This window comes from Mirounga leonina, unplaced genomic scaffold, assembly GCF_011800145.1.
Source record: "Mirounga leonina isolate KUSES-001 unplaced genomic scaffold, KU_Mleo_1.0 Mir_171, whole genome shotgun sequence".
In the NCBI taxonomy this organism is placed as follows: Eukaryota; Metazoa; Chordata; class Mammalia; order Carnivora; family Phocidae; genus Mirounga; species Mirounga leonina.
The window spans coordinates 2472769-2490858 of NW_023270436.1; the positions used below are offsets into that span (position 1 = coordinate 2472769).

General features: G+C 44.5%; 1 protein-coding gene across 1 annotated transcript in view; it reads left to right on the forward strand.

Annotated features, from left to right (window-relative positions):
* The window catches only part of TMEM132D (transmembrane protein 132D), a 537539-nt gene that overhangs the window by 131127 nt on the left and 388322 nt on the right, over positions 1-18090 (forward strand). The window contains exon 2 of the mRNA XM_035016814.1: positions 14548-15445. Coding sequence (XP_034872705.1) covers positions 14548-15445 — 898 coding nt within the window. The remainder of the gene's footprint in view (positions 1-14547; positions 15446-18090) is intronic.

Below are 18090 nucleotides of genomic sequence, written 5' to 3' on the forward strand. Positions count from 1 at the left end.
CAGCACCTGCTCTTCCACGTGCCCTTTCCAACCTAGGAATGCGTTGTTTTAGCTCTAATTGCTGCTAGCTCAGGGTGCATCTTTATCTCTGCTCCATCTTTATATAACCCATCTTAAAACATCCTCAACTGCCGATTTTAGCAGGATGAATGTTTTCTTCAGGGACCCCGAGTGATAGAGAGTGGTGATGGAAATGGACAGAAGAGTTCAGATTCTAGATGTGTTTTTAATGCACAGCCAGGAACTCATGCATGTGGATTAGATATGCAATATGAGAGGAAGAGAATAACCTAGGACTCCCAAGTTGTTGTCAAGGATAGTGGACTGATGAAGTTGCATTTTCTGAGATGCGGACACCTGCAGTAGGAGAGGTTTTAGAAGGACCAGTGAAGAGTTGTATTTGGGGCATGTCAGGTTTTGGATATGCCTATGAGACCTCTAAGACAAGGTGTTGAGAAGGAAGAGGGATGTTGGTGATGTTTGAGGAAAGGTCCAGTCTGGAGATGTGAACTTAAAGCCCAGAGACTGAATGGGACCTGCAAGGGATGAGTGAAGATAACAAGAGGCCAGCTGAGAGCCAACCCCTGGGCACTCTCAACAGGTAGAGGTAGACAGTGAGGAGGAGCCCGCAAAGAGGAAATATGAGAGGAGACGTGGGACCCCAGGAGTGAATACCAGATTGCAAATCCTCATTTCTCTCTCTTCCTCTTGTCTGTCTGAAATTCATGTTTTAGAAGTGACCATCAAAAAGACATTCCAAAATGTAGTTAGTTATTTGGGATGAGCAAGATATTTTTTTGAACACGACATGTTACTCAAATTAAAAATAATAAATGATCTTTAGAGATACTGAGAAAATTTAGGGGAAAAAACTTAAGGAGAAAATTAACAATCTAAATCTCATCAGGTAGATACAACTTGTATTCATTTTTGATGTATTTTCTATCATTCTGCCCTTCATGCAGATAAACTGTATTTTATTTTATTTTTTATTTTTTATTTTTTTTAAAGATTTATTTATTTGACAGAGAGAGAGACAGCGAGAGCAGGAACACAAGCAGGGGGAGTGGGAGAGGGAGGAGCAGGCTTCCCGCGGAGCAGGGAGCCCGATGCGGGGCTCGATCCCAAGACCCTGGGATCATGACCTGAGCCGAAGGCAGACGCTTAACGACTGAGCCACCCAGGCGCCCCACTGTATTTTATTTTTACTGAGGCTTTCTTTTCATATATAGTATTTCTAAAATTTTGGCATCTTAAATTTCTTGGTGTTCTGAAGTCAGTTATGATAAGTATCACCGCTTTCTGGATCATACCTGTTCATATTTCATTGCTGCTATGTGTCAATAGTTTTAAATACATTTTCAGTAAGTATAAAATAAAAAAAAATAAAATAAAAAGCTTTGTGTCGTAGTTCAATCTCTTAATGGTACATAAAATAATGGCTTGTTTTTACATTAATGGGATCACAGAGTCCATGAAATATGCATTTTTGTATTGTAAACTAAATATCCTCATTTTCTTCAATCAATAATAAATTGTGTGATATTTGCTTCCGGCTAGTAGAACAGACTTCCTACTGTGTAGAAAAGCTGAATAATGCAGAAAAAAAAAAAAAAAAAAATATATATATATATATATATATATATATATGCTTTAAGGCTTCAGTGAGCTATCGAGGCAGATGGGATATAAAGGAGTGAAGAAGCCAGGGAGAAGGGAGGCACATTGTGGTAAATCTAACATTCTGAGATGTTTGCCCTTGGGACATTTGCTTATGCTTAGTTGGTACAAGACAAAGAAACAGAAGCTGAGAAGAAAGTGGTAGCCAAGAGGCAGGAAGCCGAATGAAGTTTTCATGGTCTCATGAAGCTGGGCAGACAAAAAATAGTTTATTTTATGCCAAGGAATGGGGTAAACTGTAGGCTTTCAGAGAGATTTTCTGAAGGCTTCACTTTGTGTGTAACAAAAATACTGGAAATAACTAGTCCTCACGAAGACAGTAATCCAGTTTCAAGTCAGGCCAACTCCTACTGTATGAAGGTGATACAACTCTATTCTACCTGATTTCCAGAAGCAAATTAAATCATCCCTGGACAAATATAACTCCCATCTTTATATTCTAGGTATTCCTGGATAATCCTTTATTTGCAGTGCCTGGCACTGAACAGAAATGTTCTAGGCATACCAGAATCCAAGATGAAGTGAATGAAGTAGATTATAGAAACCTACACAGAGGTATACAGATATTAGAGTTGAGTTACTAGACATATAATTTTGAATAAATGCAATGCATATGCTTAGGTAGGCAAATAGCAAGATAGAAAATTTTAGCAGAAAAGTAGAATCTACAAAATAAAATGTGATGGGAATTTTAGACTGAAAAAGTATATTTACTGAAATGAAAAACTCCAGACATGTATATAATGCAGATTAATCAGAGCTGGAGTGACAATCACCGGACTGAAAAATAGACCTGTAGAAAATACACAGAACTAGAGAGATATAAAAAAATAGGTAAATAAGAAGAAATATGGTCAACATATATGACATTGTGTCAAGTTCTAACTGAGGTATAATTGGCATCCCAGAGAGACGGGAGGGAGGTGTAAAGAGGTATAAAGGATCTGAAGAAATAACAGCTGAGAAGTTTTCAAAACTAGAGAGAGATTTTAAGCTGGTTATTCATGAAAGAATATGAAACCCCAGTAGAATAAACACACATTCCCCAGCCCCACCCCCACACCTACACACATACCTATACAAATCTTAGGAAATTTTCTGAAAACAAAAGACAAAGAGAAAATCTTAACAGCAGCCAGAAGAGGACGGAGAGACCAGTTATCTTTAAAGGAGTACTACAAGCCTTACAGCTGACTTCCGTACATAAATTATGGATGTAAGAAGGCAATGGACTGACACCTGTAAAGTGCTCAATGAAAGTAACTGCCCATGTACAGTTGTATATGTGGTGAAAATATTCTCAAAAAACTTAGGTGAAATAAATGATTTACATCAACAAAGCCTGAGACAAACTATCTCCAGAGTACACACAAACAAAATACTGAAAAGTGTTATTCGTCAGATATAAGTTGATCCCAGAGGAAGCATCACCATTCAGTTAAAGAAGAGCTGCATCAGAAAATGTAAACATGTTGGTAAATCTAAATAATATTGACTATTAGCAAGAACGGTAGCCTTTGAGTTCTAAAATCCAGATGGAGCAAGTCTGTTAACCTGTCTTTCTTGTCTTTTTTATTTTAGCCATTCTGACAGGTGTAAGATGTTATCTTGTTGTAATTTTGATTTGCATTTCCCTAATGATGAACGATGTTGGGCATCTTTTCATGTGTCTCTTGGCTGTCTTGTATGTCTTCTCTGGAAAAATGTCTATTCAGGTCCTCTGTCCCCCTTTTTAAAGTTATTTATTTATTTATTCATTTAAGTAATCTCTGCACCCAATGTGGAGCTCGAACTCATAACCCCACGATCAAAAGTCACATTGTCTTCCAGGCACCCCTCCTCTGCCCATTCTTAGTTGGATTACTGTTATTATTACTCTTATTTGGTGATGAGTTGTAGAAGTTCTTTATATATTATGGATACTAACCTTTTATTGGATGTGTCACTTGCAAATATCTTCTCCCATTCAGTAGATTGTCTTTTAGTTTTGTTGGTTGTTTCCTTTGCTGTGCAGAAGCTTTTTATTTTGATGTAGACCCAATAGTTTATTTTTCTTTTGATTCCCTTGCCTCAGGAGATGTGTCTAGAAAAATGTTGCTATGGCCAATGTCAGAGAAATAACTGTCTATGCTCTCCTCTAGAATTTTGTTGGGTTCTGGTCTCACATTTAGGTCTTTAATCCATTTTGATTTTATTTTTGTGTGTGGTGTAGAAAAGTGGTCCAGTTTCATTCTTTTGTATGTGGCTGTCCAGTTTTCCCAGCACCATGTGTTGAAGAGACTGTCTTTTCCCCACTGTATATGCTTGCCTCCTTTGTTGAGGATTATTTGACTGTAAAATTGTGGATTTATTTCTGGACTCTCTACTCTGTTCCATTGATCTGTGTGTCGAGCTTTTGTGCTAGTCCCATACTGCTTTGATTACTACAGCTTTGTAGGATATCTTGAAATCTGGGATTGTGAGGCCTTCAGCTTTGTTCTTTGTTCAAAATAATAGTGAGAGAATTGAACACATGCCTCCCAGTAACTAACAGACAAAGCTGACAAAATTTCCATAAGAGTAAAGAATATCTTGGGGCACCGGGGTGGCTCAGATGGTTAAGTGTCTGCCTCTGGCCTGGGTCATGATCCCAGGGTCCTGGGATCAAGTCCCACATTGGGCTCTCTGCTCACTGGGGAGTCTGCTTCTCCCTCTACCTCTGTCCCTCCCCCCTGCTCATTCTCTCTCTCTCTCATGCTCTCTCTCTCAGATAAATAAATTTTAAAAAAGGAATATCTGGACAATACAAATTTAAAAAAATTGAAGGAACAAAACATTTTTTTCAGGTATACAAAGAACATTCATTATAACTGACCAAATCCTGGGCTTTAAAGCAAGTCTTGGCACTTTTTAAATGTTTGAGAGCATATATTTTCTCAGCTCTCTGTTGATGTAGGCTAGAGTTCAGTAACAACAACATAACTAAAAGTTAATTTAGAAAATTAATAGACTTTATTATTTTTAACAGTTGTAGGTTTACAGAAAATAATTGAGTGAAAAGTACAGTGCTCCCATAAACCCCTGCATTAGTGTGGTACATTTATTGCAATTGTTGAGTAATATTGATACATTATTATTAACTAGAGTCTGTAGTTTACATTACGATTCACTTTTAGTGGTATACGTTCTGTGGGTTTTGTCAAATGTATATTGACATGTGTTCATCTTGATAGGAGCATATGGGATATTTTTACTGCCCTAAAAACCCTTGATGCTCCCCCTATTTAAATATCCCTTCTTCCCCTCACCCCTCCCCCCGAACCTCTGGCAAACATTGATCTTTTTCCTGGCTTCATAGTTCTGCCTTTTTCAGAATGTAATATAGTTGGAATCAGACAGTATGTAGCCTCTCCAAATTGGCATCTTTCTCTTAGCCATAATCCTATAATGTCCCTCTATGTCTTTTCATGGCTTGATAGCTCATTTCTTTTCAGCACTGAATAATTCTTCATCATCTGGGTATACCACAATTTATTTATCCATTCACCTGCTGAAGGACATCTTGGTTGCTTCCAAGTTTTGGCAATTATGAATAAAGCAGTTCTAAACATTTAGGTGCAGGTTTTGTGGTGAACATACATTTTCAGCTTCTTTCAGTAAATATCAAGGGGCACAATTGCTGAGTTGGATGGTAAGAGTATGTTTAGTTTTGCAAGAAATTGCTAAACTGGCTTTGAAAGTGGCTGCATCATTTTGCATTCCCACCAACAATGAATGAGAGCTCCTGTTGCCCCACATCTTCACCAGCATTTGCTGTTGTTGGTATTTTGGATTTTGGCTGTTTTAATGGGTTGGAAGTGGTTATATATTCTTTCATTTGATATTTAGTTTGTTGCCATATTTTTTAACTTTAAGCCTGACACTGCACTGAACATTCTTAAAATATAGACTTTCCTGGGCACTTCCTTATTTTTTCATGTCTAGGAAGAGATTCCAAGGAATACAATGAATGGGGCAGAGAGAAAGGGAATTCCAAGCTTCCCTTTGATAGTATCTTTCATTGTGAATTAAAAACCATTTGCCAAGTTTGAGAGGAAAAAGGTATCATGTTGAACATGACTTTTATTTCTATTTTCAGAATCTGGTAATAACAGATCCTGTTCTCCTTAATCTCATCTAAGTGAGTCTTCCACACTCTATATGGAAGGTCAGTTGCAATTGTGTGTTCACTAATCTGAATGGTCAGGGCATTTGATTGTGTCTTTTTGGCATGCAGATCCATGACTGGCATGCATGCACACACACATACATAACATGGCACACATACATACAATTTTTTAAATTATAAAACTGGCATAGTGGATCTCAAGAATGATTTTGCTTCCTAATTAAGGTTGCCAGATAGAGCAAATAAAAATACAGACGGTCCACTTAAATTTGATTTTCAGATAAACAACGAACATCCTATGCAATATTTGGGACACACACTAAGAAAAATATTCATTGTTATTCTGAAATTCAGATTTAAATAAGTACCCTGTGTTTATCTGGCAACTATACCCTGAGGGGACATTTGGCAATATCGGGAGACATGTATGGCTGTCACAACTGAACAAGGGGGTTCTACTGGCATCTAGTGGGTTGAGGTCAGGGTTGCTGATAAATATTCAACAATGCTCAAAACAACTTTCTGCAATGACAAATTATCCTCAGTAGTCCTGGCTTGAGAATTCTGCTTGAGACTGTCTGAGTTGCTGTTTCATTTCCAGGATTTTGCATTTAGCGCGTGAAATGTCAAGACTGACAAGGCCTGAATATGAGTGATACATATGGGGATGTATATTGTTCCTCTCTTCCTCTCCCTGTCTTAGACTCCAGTCTGACTTGACTGACCATGCCACCCTCCACCCTCCAGTCCTGCTTTGTTTGCTTCATGGCATGCTTCTGCGTTCGATCTTGTTGCACGGACTCATTACTGGTATTTTAACTGTGTCCCTCTCACCAGGACGTCACCTCGTGGGAACAGAGACCTTGTTCCTCTTGTTGAAGCTGGCCTCAGCACCGTGGACAGCGTCTATCCAACTCTGTGCTATGCACTCTGAACAGAGAGAGGCAGAAATGTGTCTTGCTTTTAAGATAACTTCACAGCCTCAAACACGTTTCCCGTAACAAATTATTCTTCAAGTGAGAATGCTTCTCACACTTAAATCTACACGGGGGCTGCTGCCTTTGCCATGGGCTACCTCCTTCAGTCATCCGGCTCCTTTGAGAAGCGGCTGCAAAATACCTGTTTCCTGACTCATTCAAGGCATGAAAATGTGCTTGAGAAATGAGGACAGATTCCCCTCTGAAGTATCTGAAACAACCAATTTGGGTTTTAGAAGCAAATCGAGAACAGTGCATTGAAAGGAAATGTGTTCATCTCCGTCTCGGGACCTTCCTCCTGGATTCCCAGGGCAGTGCTTGGTGGGGATGTGTGTATGTAGATCTCCACAAGTGTCTCTAAAAGTGTCCTTGTGTTGACAGAGATCCCAAAGAACAGCTTCTGTGTTTTCTGGAGCTAACATTTCCTCAGTTGGTGAATATGTCATAAGTCCCCAAAGCGTGCAGCTCTATGCTTGGTCTGGGGGCCTTGCACGTGTCACCTTCTCAACTTTTGAGCAGTGACAGGTTCTTTAAGCCCTTGGCCTGTAATCCATGCAACCAGTGTAGACAGATTAGCATGAAGTACCTCACAAAGTGTCAACCTAAGCCATAGTGTCCATGATTCTTGGACTTGATGTGTGAATTACATTGTTTCCCATCTTCTTTAAGAGAGATAACCTGTCTAGTTACAATTTTAAAAATACGCTTTTCTGTGCACCACAGGGGATTGTCAAGCATGGTGCCCCTGTCTTGCTACATTCTAGGAAAAGTGTGATTTCACATGGAAAGATGAACAAAACTGGGCTGAGTGCTTGACTTACTCTTGGATGGTCACATTGGTGGTAAAGGAGCCAGATTGTTGGGCTTGAATAGTTGTCTCTGCCACTTATCACCTGCATGACTTCAGGCAAAAAGCTTAACTGTTCTGTGTCTCCATATCTTCATTATAAAGTGAGGACAATAAAAGAACACATGGGGTCCCTAAGCATAACAGGGTCATCCATCCTTCCAGAGCCTACAGGAGAGTGTCTGGAACTAAGGAAGCATAATTATTACATAAGTAACTTGGTGGACGAAGTAAATTCACTTAACTGCAATGCAAAGCAGAGTTTGCTACCTAGCCAAGGAGAAAACGACAATGAAGTACTGCATAGCGTGGAGGCCCCATTTGAGTGGGGTGAATTGGGTGAATTTCTTAGATGTGGAAGCCCTGATAGGCAGTGTTCTAGGACAGATGGCAATCTTCCTGCTAGAGATTTGCTTTGAGGGAGAGGTCCTTATAACATGGAGAGGGAGAGCAACAAAGGAGGGGCCAGGGAGGTTGTGTTTGGTGAATGACCAGTAGCTGTTGAGACTGGTGGGCATGGAGGTTAAGTGCGGTGGGAGTGGGACACTGAGACTGGCCCTGGAGGAGAGCAGTAAATGCCAGGATGTCGTGAATGCTGAGCTGTAGAGTGTGAATTTTATGTGGGAGTCATTGGGCAGCCAAGGACACCTTTCTAAGATTAACAGCAAGAAGGACTGCAACAAAGTGATAGAATCACAGTGGAATGGGGGAGTAAAACCCCAGTGTTCAGACCATCAGGTAAACATGTAATAGGTGGCGCTGGCTGGAGGCAGGGAGGGTGACACCTGATCTGGAGGGTCTGCCAATTTCCGTGGTGGACCCAGGGCCTGGAGTCACCGGATGTGGGGCCAGAAAGAGGTGTGGAGTCAGCTCCTGTTGTCTGTGCCCGTTAGCACTGCACTATTGTGCAACCTCGGCCATGGTGTGGGTCCCTTTGACTCTTGGTTTCCTTATCTGTAAAAGAAGAAACTCATACGAAACAACAGACATGACACTTTCAGTGATTAAAACACAAATGCAGGAAGGCCAGAGGTCTCACCGTGGTCCCCAGGGCCGCAATCCTGCCTCTGCAGTTGCCAGCTCATGGCCCATCCGTCCCTTGGCTCATGGCCCCTTCCTTCAACTTCAGAGCCAGCAAGGAGCATCTTCTCTCTGACCTCCTGCCTTTCTCTTATTAGGGTCCTTTTGATTACATTGGACACACCTGGATAATCCGGGGTAATCTCCCCATCTCAAAATCTTTAACTGGATCACATCTGCAAGCACCCCTTGTCGTGGAAGGTCACATATTCCCAGATTCTGGGGGTTAGGCTGTGGGTATGTTTGGCGGGGGCATTATTTAATCTATCACAGTGACCACAGACGACCACGTGTGTTTGTGTGGTAAGTGTGTGCCTGTGTACATAGAGCTGTCTACAGTCATTGATGTAAATCCAAACATGTCTGTGCATATTTATAATAGCATATATGTGCGTGCGTAGGAATATGAAGGGAAGCAGAGAGATGAGACGGTAAGTAGGGGACGATTTGGAACCCAGGGTGTTTTGTTTTTGAAGTTTGAGTATACTATATTTTAAAAGAGCATTATTTCAATGTGATATCTGAAACATTACAATATTTTTAGTATTGAAAGGAGTTATCCAGTTCACAAGGAGAAAAAACTAATGCAGAAGCTTGAGGGAGAAAGTTGCAGGAACTGAAGGGTTTTTTTCTTTTAATTGAAGTGTAGTTGACAAGGATGGGTTTTTGGTGAGGATTGTCAAGTTAATTGACCTATTATATATATGTATGTTGTGTATATATGTATGTATGTATGTATATGTAAATAACATGCAAAATGGGTAGCAGATTTTAAGTCACTGAGTGATTTGCTGCAGGGGAGATGAGAGGGTTCCTTTCTGGTGGATTCTGTTTTCTTAGTGGAGTGCAGGTCCCCTGCTGCGAATGTGTTAGGTGTGGGGTGGGGTGGGAGCTAGGGGTGGGCTGTTGATTATTCGTCTTTGCATAGGGTAACCATCCGAGCCCAGGAGTGGGAAGGAGCAAGGCCAGTGAGCTGAGGCAGTTAGGGACATTGATTTGGGTCTGTCGTCTTGAATACTCTCAAATCCAAGTTCCTGGAGGTACCTCTCTGTCTGTGGCTTTCGGAACTTTCTGGAGTCCACAGTGTCTTGTAGGGCACAGCTGTTTGTAAAGTCATGTGTCTGTTACTGCCCCCCCTCCTCACCCCTGATGGTCACTGACCTTGGGCACGGTCACAGCAAACATGAATATCCCCGTGGTTTCCCGGCCAACCTCCCTCCTGTGGGCTGGCTGCCACATCATGGGGCTTTGTTCTAAACGAGATAGACTCTTTTGCACGGTGAAAGGATCTTCATTTGCTCTGGAGGGAAGTGATCTGCTCAAGGATAAATAATTTTATTTGTTGTTGACATTAATAAATGTCTCATATAGTGTTACCTGGAGACAGAGTGTAGCTACACTCTTGGCCAGCGAAGCATGAGGGACAAGCTTGTTGAATCACTGTTGTTACACCTGAAACCAATGCAACATTGTGTCAACTCTTCTTCCAGAAAAAAGTAATAAAAAAATGTCTTCAGGAGAGATCTAAAAAATGGTGCTCTCTGTTTCCTTGGAATTTGGTGAAATATTTATTTTTTACAACCAGGAATGTTTTCTTTTCTCTGTTGTCTTTCCATGATGCTGCTTTTGGGTTTTTCTGGTATCTTCCCGAGAAGCCCCACTATCTTTGTTGAACAACCAATGTGTGACTCACGTGTTTGCAGCCTGGCCCCGGCCGTTTTTATTTCTTTTTGTTTAACATTTACCTTTAGGGAAAACTTCCAACGTTCCCCATCTCATTTGATAAAATTCAATTTTCTGCTTTTTCAAATCTGTTTTATTACCTCTAGAACCATTTTAAATCCCTTACTTTTAATACTGCCAGATCTTCTTCCCTCTCAGCCTTTATTGCTTTATGAATAACAAAGGGCCTGTGTGGTCCGCTTGGTTGAGGGCTTGAAAGTTATTCTGTGTAAAAGGCACTTCCATATTCTTCGGTAAATTTTCTTCAAAGCTGTGTTGTTCCTCTACCTCCGGAATGCCTTCTTAAATGTTTTTCTTTTATTTTGCAGCTTTTGTGTATAGATCCCATTCGTCTTCTGCACTTTGTTTGTTTACTTGCTTCTTCTCTTTGGCTAGCCTTCTACGAGGGTAGTTTCGTGCAGGGCAATTTCCCTTCGCATAATGGAGTGTGTTCTCTCTGTCCCTGGTTTTCACTTGCTCCTATTAGAGTTCACACCAAACATTCACCCAGAGGGGCCTGCTGATCCTGTGTTACTGTGTTGTGCCCCCACGGCTTGTAATGTGAGCCCTGTGAGGGCGCATCGGGCTTGTTGATACTCCCAGCAGGGGGACCCAGGGTTCCAAAGCTCCTGTGCTGTGGACTAGATTAGGGTTGGCCTGGACCCATCCCAGCAGCACAAGGAGGTGACGTCACACCACCTGTTCCTTGTTAGCAAGACACCCTGACTCTTTGGGGCTTTCCGTGCAGGTGGCCAGGCTTCCTCTTTGGTCTCTGAACTCAGCTCATTGTAAAAGTTGCCTACCAGCCTCAGGAACATCACCAAGTGTGGGGCGACCACGGGGTGCATGGCTTTTGCTCTTAGAAATATCAGGGGAGTTTCTGTCAGGCTGTCTGCTCTTTTCTTTTTATGACCTCATGCTTAGGGTTGCCAGATTTAGCAAACAGAAATACAGGACCCCCCCCTCCCGGTGACATTTGACTTTCAAATCAACAACAAATTTATTTCCTTTCTCTTAAGCACGTGCCCCTGCAATGTTTCTGTTTATTGGAAATTGAGACATAATTGAGTTCCTGTATTTTATTAACCGTGCTGTATTTTTTGCATGTAGCATTTGCGTCCCATGTGACCTCTCAGGAATTCCCGTGGTTCCTGGCTGGCAGACTGAACTTCATGTGATTCTTTACCTGCTACCCTATCCCCTCAGGTACTGCCTTTCGGTCGGCCCAGGGGAAAATGTAAAGGTCGGTGCTCAAATTGCCATCTTCCCCATCTTCCTTGAAAGTGTTATTTAGGGAAAAAATTATGTTTTCAAAAATGCTAAAATTAATATAAAATCGCTCCAAAGCCACTAAATTGCTTTAAGATGGAAACATAGCGCTTTCCTTTAAATTAGTGTTTAAGGCCATGGCATCGAAATCAGATGTAATTTTTTTCTTAATGGGTTATTAATTGAGATTTACTGGTTATCTGACATCTTCCTCATGTTTACGTAGGATCGGGGTTTGTAGGTTATAAGAGCTGCCCCTGTAGGGATTCAAGGGTAATGAGTTTTGCTTCTTAGTCCATTCTGTGTGTTGTGGAACAGAATTGGCATTATTTTAGTCATTTTGTTAAAAAAAAAAAAAGAATAAAGGATGTATAAGTAAATACCATGAGTTTTAGGTCAACTTGGAACACTTTTAAGCAATAAGCATTGAGGTCAGATACCAGGAAAAAGACAAACAGGCCATCTGTGCAAGAAAGCTTAGAAATTACTTCCCTTTCAGGGATGTTTGCAGTGACCCCCTATTGCTTTCCCGAATAAAGTCAGAGGACCCATCGTCATTGTCCTTGGAATATGTAATCACTTGCACAATTAAGTTTGGTGTCCTCACGGAGTAGGGGTCCGGTGTTCGACAGGAGAGTGCACAACGGTGTTGATGTCTAGTGTGGACGTGCAACTTCGTGGTTTGGCTTTGGCAGTTTCTGGAATGAATGAGAAGCTGGTGTGAGACAGCTCAACGCAGTTGTTCCGAGGAGTGCCAAAGTGTGTTTTTAAGAATCAGGAGACACGGTGTCATTGATGTAGGTCTTTTAAGGGATCTCATTGTGTGGAGAAGCTTCTATCTTCCTTGGCCCTAAATCGCTACAATTACGTGGAGCTCTTGATGGGATCGAGGATTCTAATTACAGAGAGATGGCAGAGAGAACACAACATCCAAAATCCTGCTGTAAAAATATAATCCGCTCTTTGTAATATTAATGTCATAATTCCTTTGTTGATCCATCTGTTCATGCATTTATCAAATACTGATATTTTTCCAGGCGCCCTCCTAGGGACTGTGAAAACATGGAGCAAAGGACCCAGCACCAGTCACCGGGAGCATTGCAGAGAAGTGACTTTATCATGCCTCCAGGGAGTGGCAGGGATATATCAGAGGGTGAGGAGGGGTCACCAGTGAAGGGATGAAGCATTCGGTGCAGAATATTAGCAGAAAACCCACCCCCTGTTCCTCGCTTTCACTAAAACTCACATGGGAAAGTAGAGGGTTATATGAAATAGGACTCCTGAGTGATTTCCAGAAAGTTTAAAAAATGTAATCCTGTTAATGAATGAAGTATCTGGTTATGCCTATGATATTTTTTTGATTTGGGGGGAAGAAATTCCTATTTATTAGGTTGAACTATATGAAATCACTGCTGGGGTCAGTCCAAATGGCTCACTTCTCAGCAGTTTCAAATGGTTCAGCACCACACAGATCTTGGTTGCTTCCTTGGGGTCAGCCTGGCGCAGGTGTGGTCATGCCACTGAATTGAGGGTGGTCTTCCCTGGGGGCTGTCTGCGCACTCAGGACGAATGTGCGTGTCGAACCGGAGGCTCGTCCAGAAGTGGAATGAATGCAGCCTCTCGCCTTGCGGTGTCGCAGCTGGGCGGGGCTCCGATGCCCTGGTCGGGCCCTCATGCTGTACACCAGCCCCGCGGAGGCCACGCGGTTCAGTGACCCGTCATCTGGGAGCATGCGCGGCAAAGCCATGCACAGGACCCCGTCTCTGAGTTCTCCGCTTTCTCCTCCGCTCTCACTGCCGCCGGGGTCCAGACTCGGGTGGGCGTTACGCATCAGAACAGGTGTCCACGGGGACCTTTGAAGCAGGTTGGCACAAGGCATGTCAGGGCCCGAGTTGCTTTCATTGCAGAATAACCAGAGAGAATCACATGGCTACTAATGAGCAGGGCTTTGTACGACTTGTGGAACTTTGCCTAGAAAGTCAGTGTTCCCAAAGCCAATAATTTCCATTTCTAAAACCGTTAAATTGGTTCTTGCATTGTGTAATTTCTATGTCTGTTTTTCTTACGGAAAATAAGGCATACTGTAAAAATAGCAGTTTGGTTTTTTTTTTTTTTTTTTCTTTCTCCCCTGATACAGGGATATGTTCAGTAAGGAAAAAAAAAAAAAAAAGAATGCCTTTTGTGCTCTGGGTTCCAAAGAGCTTTCAGGGAGGATGTGGCTGTAATGAAAAGGATGTGTTTCCTGGGGCCACGGGGTGTGTGCCTTACACGCTGGGGCCCGACAGGACACGGTCAGCTCGCCTCCGGAGGGTCCTCTCAGCACATGCTTCTGTGCTTCTGGGTCTCTCAGCTGAACCCCAAGGGGCGTGTGTGATGTCCCCGGGATTGTGAGTGCCCATCTTCATGAACCTTCGCCCCGAGTCCTTTAGCGTTCCCCAGTGGCCGGATGTGTCATAGGTGGAATGTGGACCAGAGAGGGTCAGGTGGGACGTGGACGCAGCGTCAGCGCCCATGCTGAGACTTACTTCTGTTCCTAGTCTCAGTCCGTCTGGTGGCATCAATGGGAACAGCCCCCTCTGTCTGAGGCTAGTGTGCTCTTAAGACTTCCCTCATCCCGGGTGATCGCTCCTTTTAGCAAAAAGAGCAAGTTGTAGGCATAACCCCGCTGTAAAAACAGCCTACTTAATATAAGGCGAGTGGATCGTGTGAGAAGTTTTGGTTGGGACAAAGATGGCAATGGGTAACAAAGGGGTACGAAGACGTCGGAAATAGCGTTAGCACCGGCCTGGGTTCCTAATGCCTGCGCTCCGATTCCCTCCCGACAGTGACCGAAAGCCGAGGGGTCCTGGAGAGCATCCAGAGGTTCTCCTTGCTGCCCACCTACCTCCCCGTGACCTACCACATCAACAACGCCGACGTGTCCTTCTTCCTGAAGGAGGCCAACCAGGACATCATGCGCAACTCCAGCCTGCAGTCCCGCGTGGAGTCCTTCCTGATTTACAAATCCAAGCGGCTGCCCGTGCTGAACGCCAGCTACGGGCCCTTCTCCATCGAGCAGGTGGTGCCCCAGGACTTACTGCTGCCCTCCAGCCCCTTCGGATTCACCAACAAGTTTTCCCTCAACTGGAAACTGAAGGCGCACATCCTGCGGGACAAGGTGTACCTGAGCCGGCCCAAGGTGCAGGTGCTCTTCCACGTGCTGGGCCGGGACTGGGCGGCGCAGAGCCCCGGCGAGAGGCTGCCCTGCCTGCGCGTGTTCGCCTTCCGCGAGACCCGGGAGGTGCGGGCCGGCTGCCGGCTGCAGGGGGCCCTGGGGCTGTGCGTGGCCGAGCTGGACCTGCTGGCCGCCTGGTTCGGGCCCCCCAGCGTGGTGGCCGGGAGGAAGAAGGCGCCCGGGCCGCCCGAGGGGAGCCCCGTGGAGCTCTACTACTCCGTGCAGCCGGGGGACGCGCGCGGGGACTGTGCGGCCGGCGACGTCCGGAAGGGCAACGCCATCCGGCCGGGGAAGGACGGGAAGGACGGGCTGGACGAGGCCGTGCCCCACCTGCAGAGGATCGGGAGCGTCTTCCTCTACCAGACGGGCAGCAGACCCGCGCTGAGCGAGCTGCGTTTGGACAGCAACGTGGCCATCCTGTACTCGGCCCGGACGGCGAGGCAGGGCGACGTGCTCACCTTCCCCGTGGCCGTGTCCCGGAACTGCAGCGCCGATCGCTTCACGCTGAGGTGAGTCCCTGGGAGCACCTGTCCTTGCCACTCCGGGGCCGGGCGGGGCCCCCAGCCTCCCGCTCTCAGGCCCCACGAGCTGCGTTCGCGCCTTCTGAGGTGGAACGCCTTCGAAATTTCATAACCCCCCGGCCAGGGTAAGATGGAGAGAATAGTTTGCTCTTTCCTGGTTGGCAGTTTGGTGGTGAGGACATTCTCATTTACAGCATAGTCCAGGCCCTCCCAGAACAGTGGCGGGGACGCGGATCTGCGCCCTCGGGCTGAGCATGGGGTGTCATCAGAAGTTTGAGGGAGGCGGGGGTGGTCCCGCTGGGCCCTTTGTGCCTCGGGGAGTCAAATAGCTCACAGTCGAGTCGAGTCGGCAAATGGGATGGCAACAGTTGTCTGAAGGAGAGAGGGTACAGTTTTGCCAACTCAGATCTATTCCAAGCCTGTGAGTTCTAAGTATGATATGGTACCAACCTCACTTAGTTTGTTTCTCTCTGGAAATAGAACTCCGTGTTCAAAATATAAAAGAGCATAACGTGTGAAGAATATACAGTAGAATTTGTCAAGCAGCTTACATAAGAATATACTAAAGACAAGACATTTAGAAGGAGTACTGTGCACTTTGGGGGAAAAAACGGGTTCGTTTTCACTTGGAATGTACTATGTGAGAGAAGCTCTTTGCCTTGGCTTGATGGGATTTTCATGAAACCATTTTCTGTTTGTTTTAAACACAAGACAACTTTGCTACACAGATGCTTGAGCGCCCGTGTGATCCTGATATCATTACCCAACGAGGAACCTTGATCTCACGTGCCACGTACAACATCCCCGATGACCCCTGAAAATAGGGTGTTTCCGTACGTGATACACGGTTTCTGTGTGGGTTTTTTTAAATTTATTTATTTGACAGAGAGAGAGAAACAGCGTGAGAGGGGATAGGGTCAGAGGGAGAAGCAGGCTCCCCGCTGAGCCAGGAGCCTGATGTGGGACTCACCCAGGACTCCGGGATCATGACCTGAGCCGAAGGCAGTTGCTTAACCAACTGAGCCACCCAGGCGCCCTCTGTGTGGGTTTTAAAGTTCATGCCCCGATGGTCAGTTCTCTCATCCTTTTCCACGTGGGCTTCAGATCCGCTTTTTCTTTGTTCTCCTTTTTCCCCTTTCTCTTTGTTTTTGTTAAGGGGTGGGGAAGTTTCAGGAAGGAATCATTCTTTCGCTTATACCTTGCACATTTAAGCTTTGCTGATTGTGACCTTTTAATCTTAACTAAAGACACAGAAACTCATGCACAACATTAATGATTGAACGTGGCTGATTCTTGGGAGGTGCAGACTTTTGGTGTAGGCTGATGGTGCATCAGGGGATTGATCCCCGGGGATTTAGGCCACAGAAACACATCTGCAGGGCTGAGGCCTCATTAGCTCTCCTTCTGTGCTCTGCAGTCAGCCCAGGATTCAGCTGGTCGCAGACTCTCTGCACGTTCTGCTGGCTTTGTGCTCTGCTTTTCCAGGATTGACGGTCTTATATAACATTCTTTGTGGCGATGGCCACTTACGTAGGGAACTGTTTTGCTGATAGAAACAAAAGGTTTGGAATAAGAAGAGCTTTGGCCTTGCATGATTTTGGACCCTCTGCCGTCCTGTAGGTTTGCTGACGGCTGGTTGTTGGTTTCCTGGGCCCAGGGTGAAAGCCCCAAGTCTCCAGGAGATGACATCTGCATGCAGCCTTTTTGGGAGGCAGTTGTATGTGCCCTATTAAACGTCACAGAAGGCTTTGTATCTGATGACCACCTATTGCACGTTAAAACGTGGGCGTCAGAGTCCTGAGGGCGGCTCTGTCATCGGCCAACTGTCACAAAGCCAGCAGAAATTTGCTTTGCTGGGCTGTGTAATCTGAGGAGTCCAGATCTTCGCAAATTCAGAAACAAACACATTTTGAAACTCCTAGATGCGGTGGCCCCACTCAGAATCCGAGGTTTGAGGATTTGGGATGTATAGCAAAAGCGTACTTGTTTCAGAGTTCAGCTAGAAATTCGTAAAGAAAAGATTCAGTTTTTCAGCTCAGATGATAGTGAAATTAAGAGTTCATGAATATGTGTTGAACGTGGTGAGGTGGGACGCTTTCCGTCTCCTTAGAAGGAGTAAGATCGTGCTGGCTGCCAATTTCAAAAGCTGTCATGATGAGTGAGTGATACAGGTTTGTGGCAACAGCTGGAGGTGAACCCGGTCCGGTCATGCTGTTAGCACTGAGGCTGAATGCTCCTAATTAGAAAAAAATAAAACAGTATATCTTTTTTAATGAAGTCAATTTGACACTAATTTAATATAGCTTCCAAATATTTAGAATGAGTCCAGTTCTGCTGTGTCTGGCCATCTGCTGTAAATAACCCTGCAGGCTCCAGCCATGGATCCTCGGGTGCTTTTCTCTGAATTTGTGACTTTTGTTTCTAGACGTCCTGTGTTGACATGTTAACATGGTCAGGGGTGGGCTCATGTTTTATAGGTCAGGTGCCAGTTGGACATCCATGGCCACTTAAGGATGACCAGGGATGGGAAGGGGACTAAATTAAGTGCCACCCACAGGAGGGAGCCCTCCCAACCATATGGCAGCCGACATTTGAGCTCTTTGTCGATAATGATTGACTGCCTTCTGCCACCT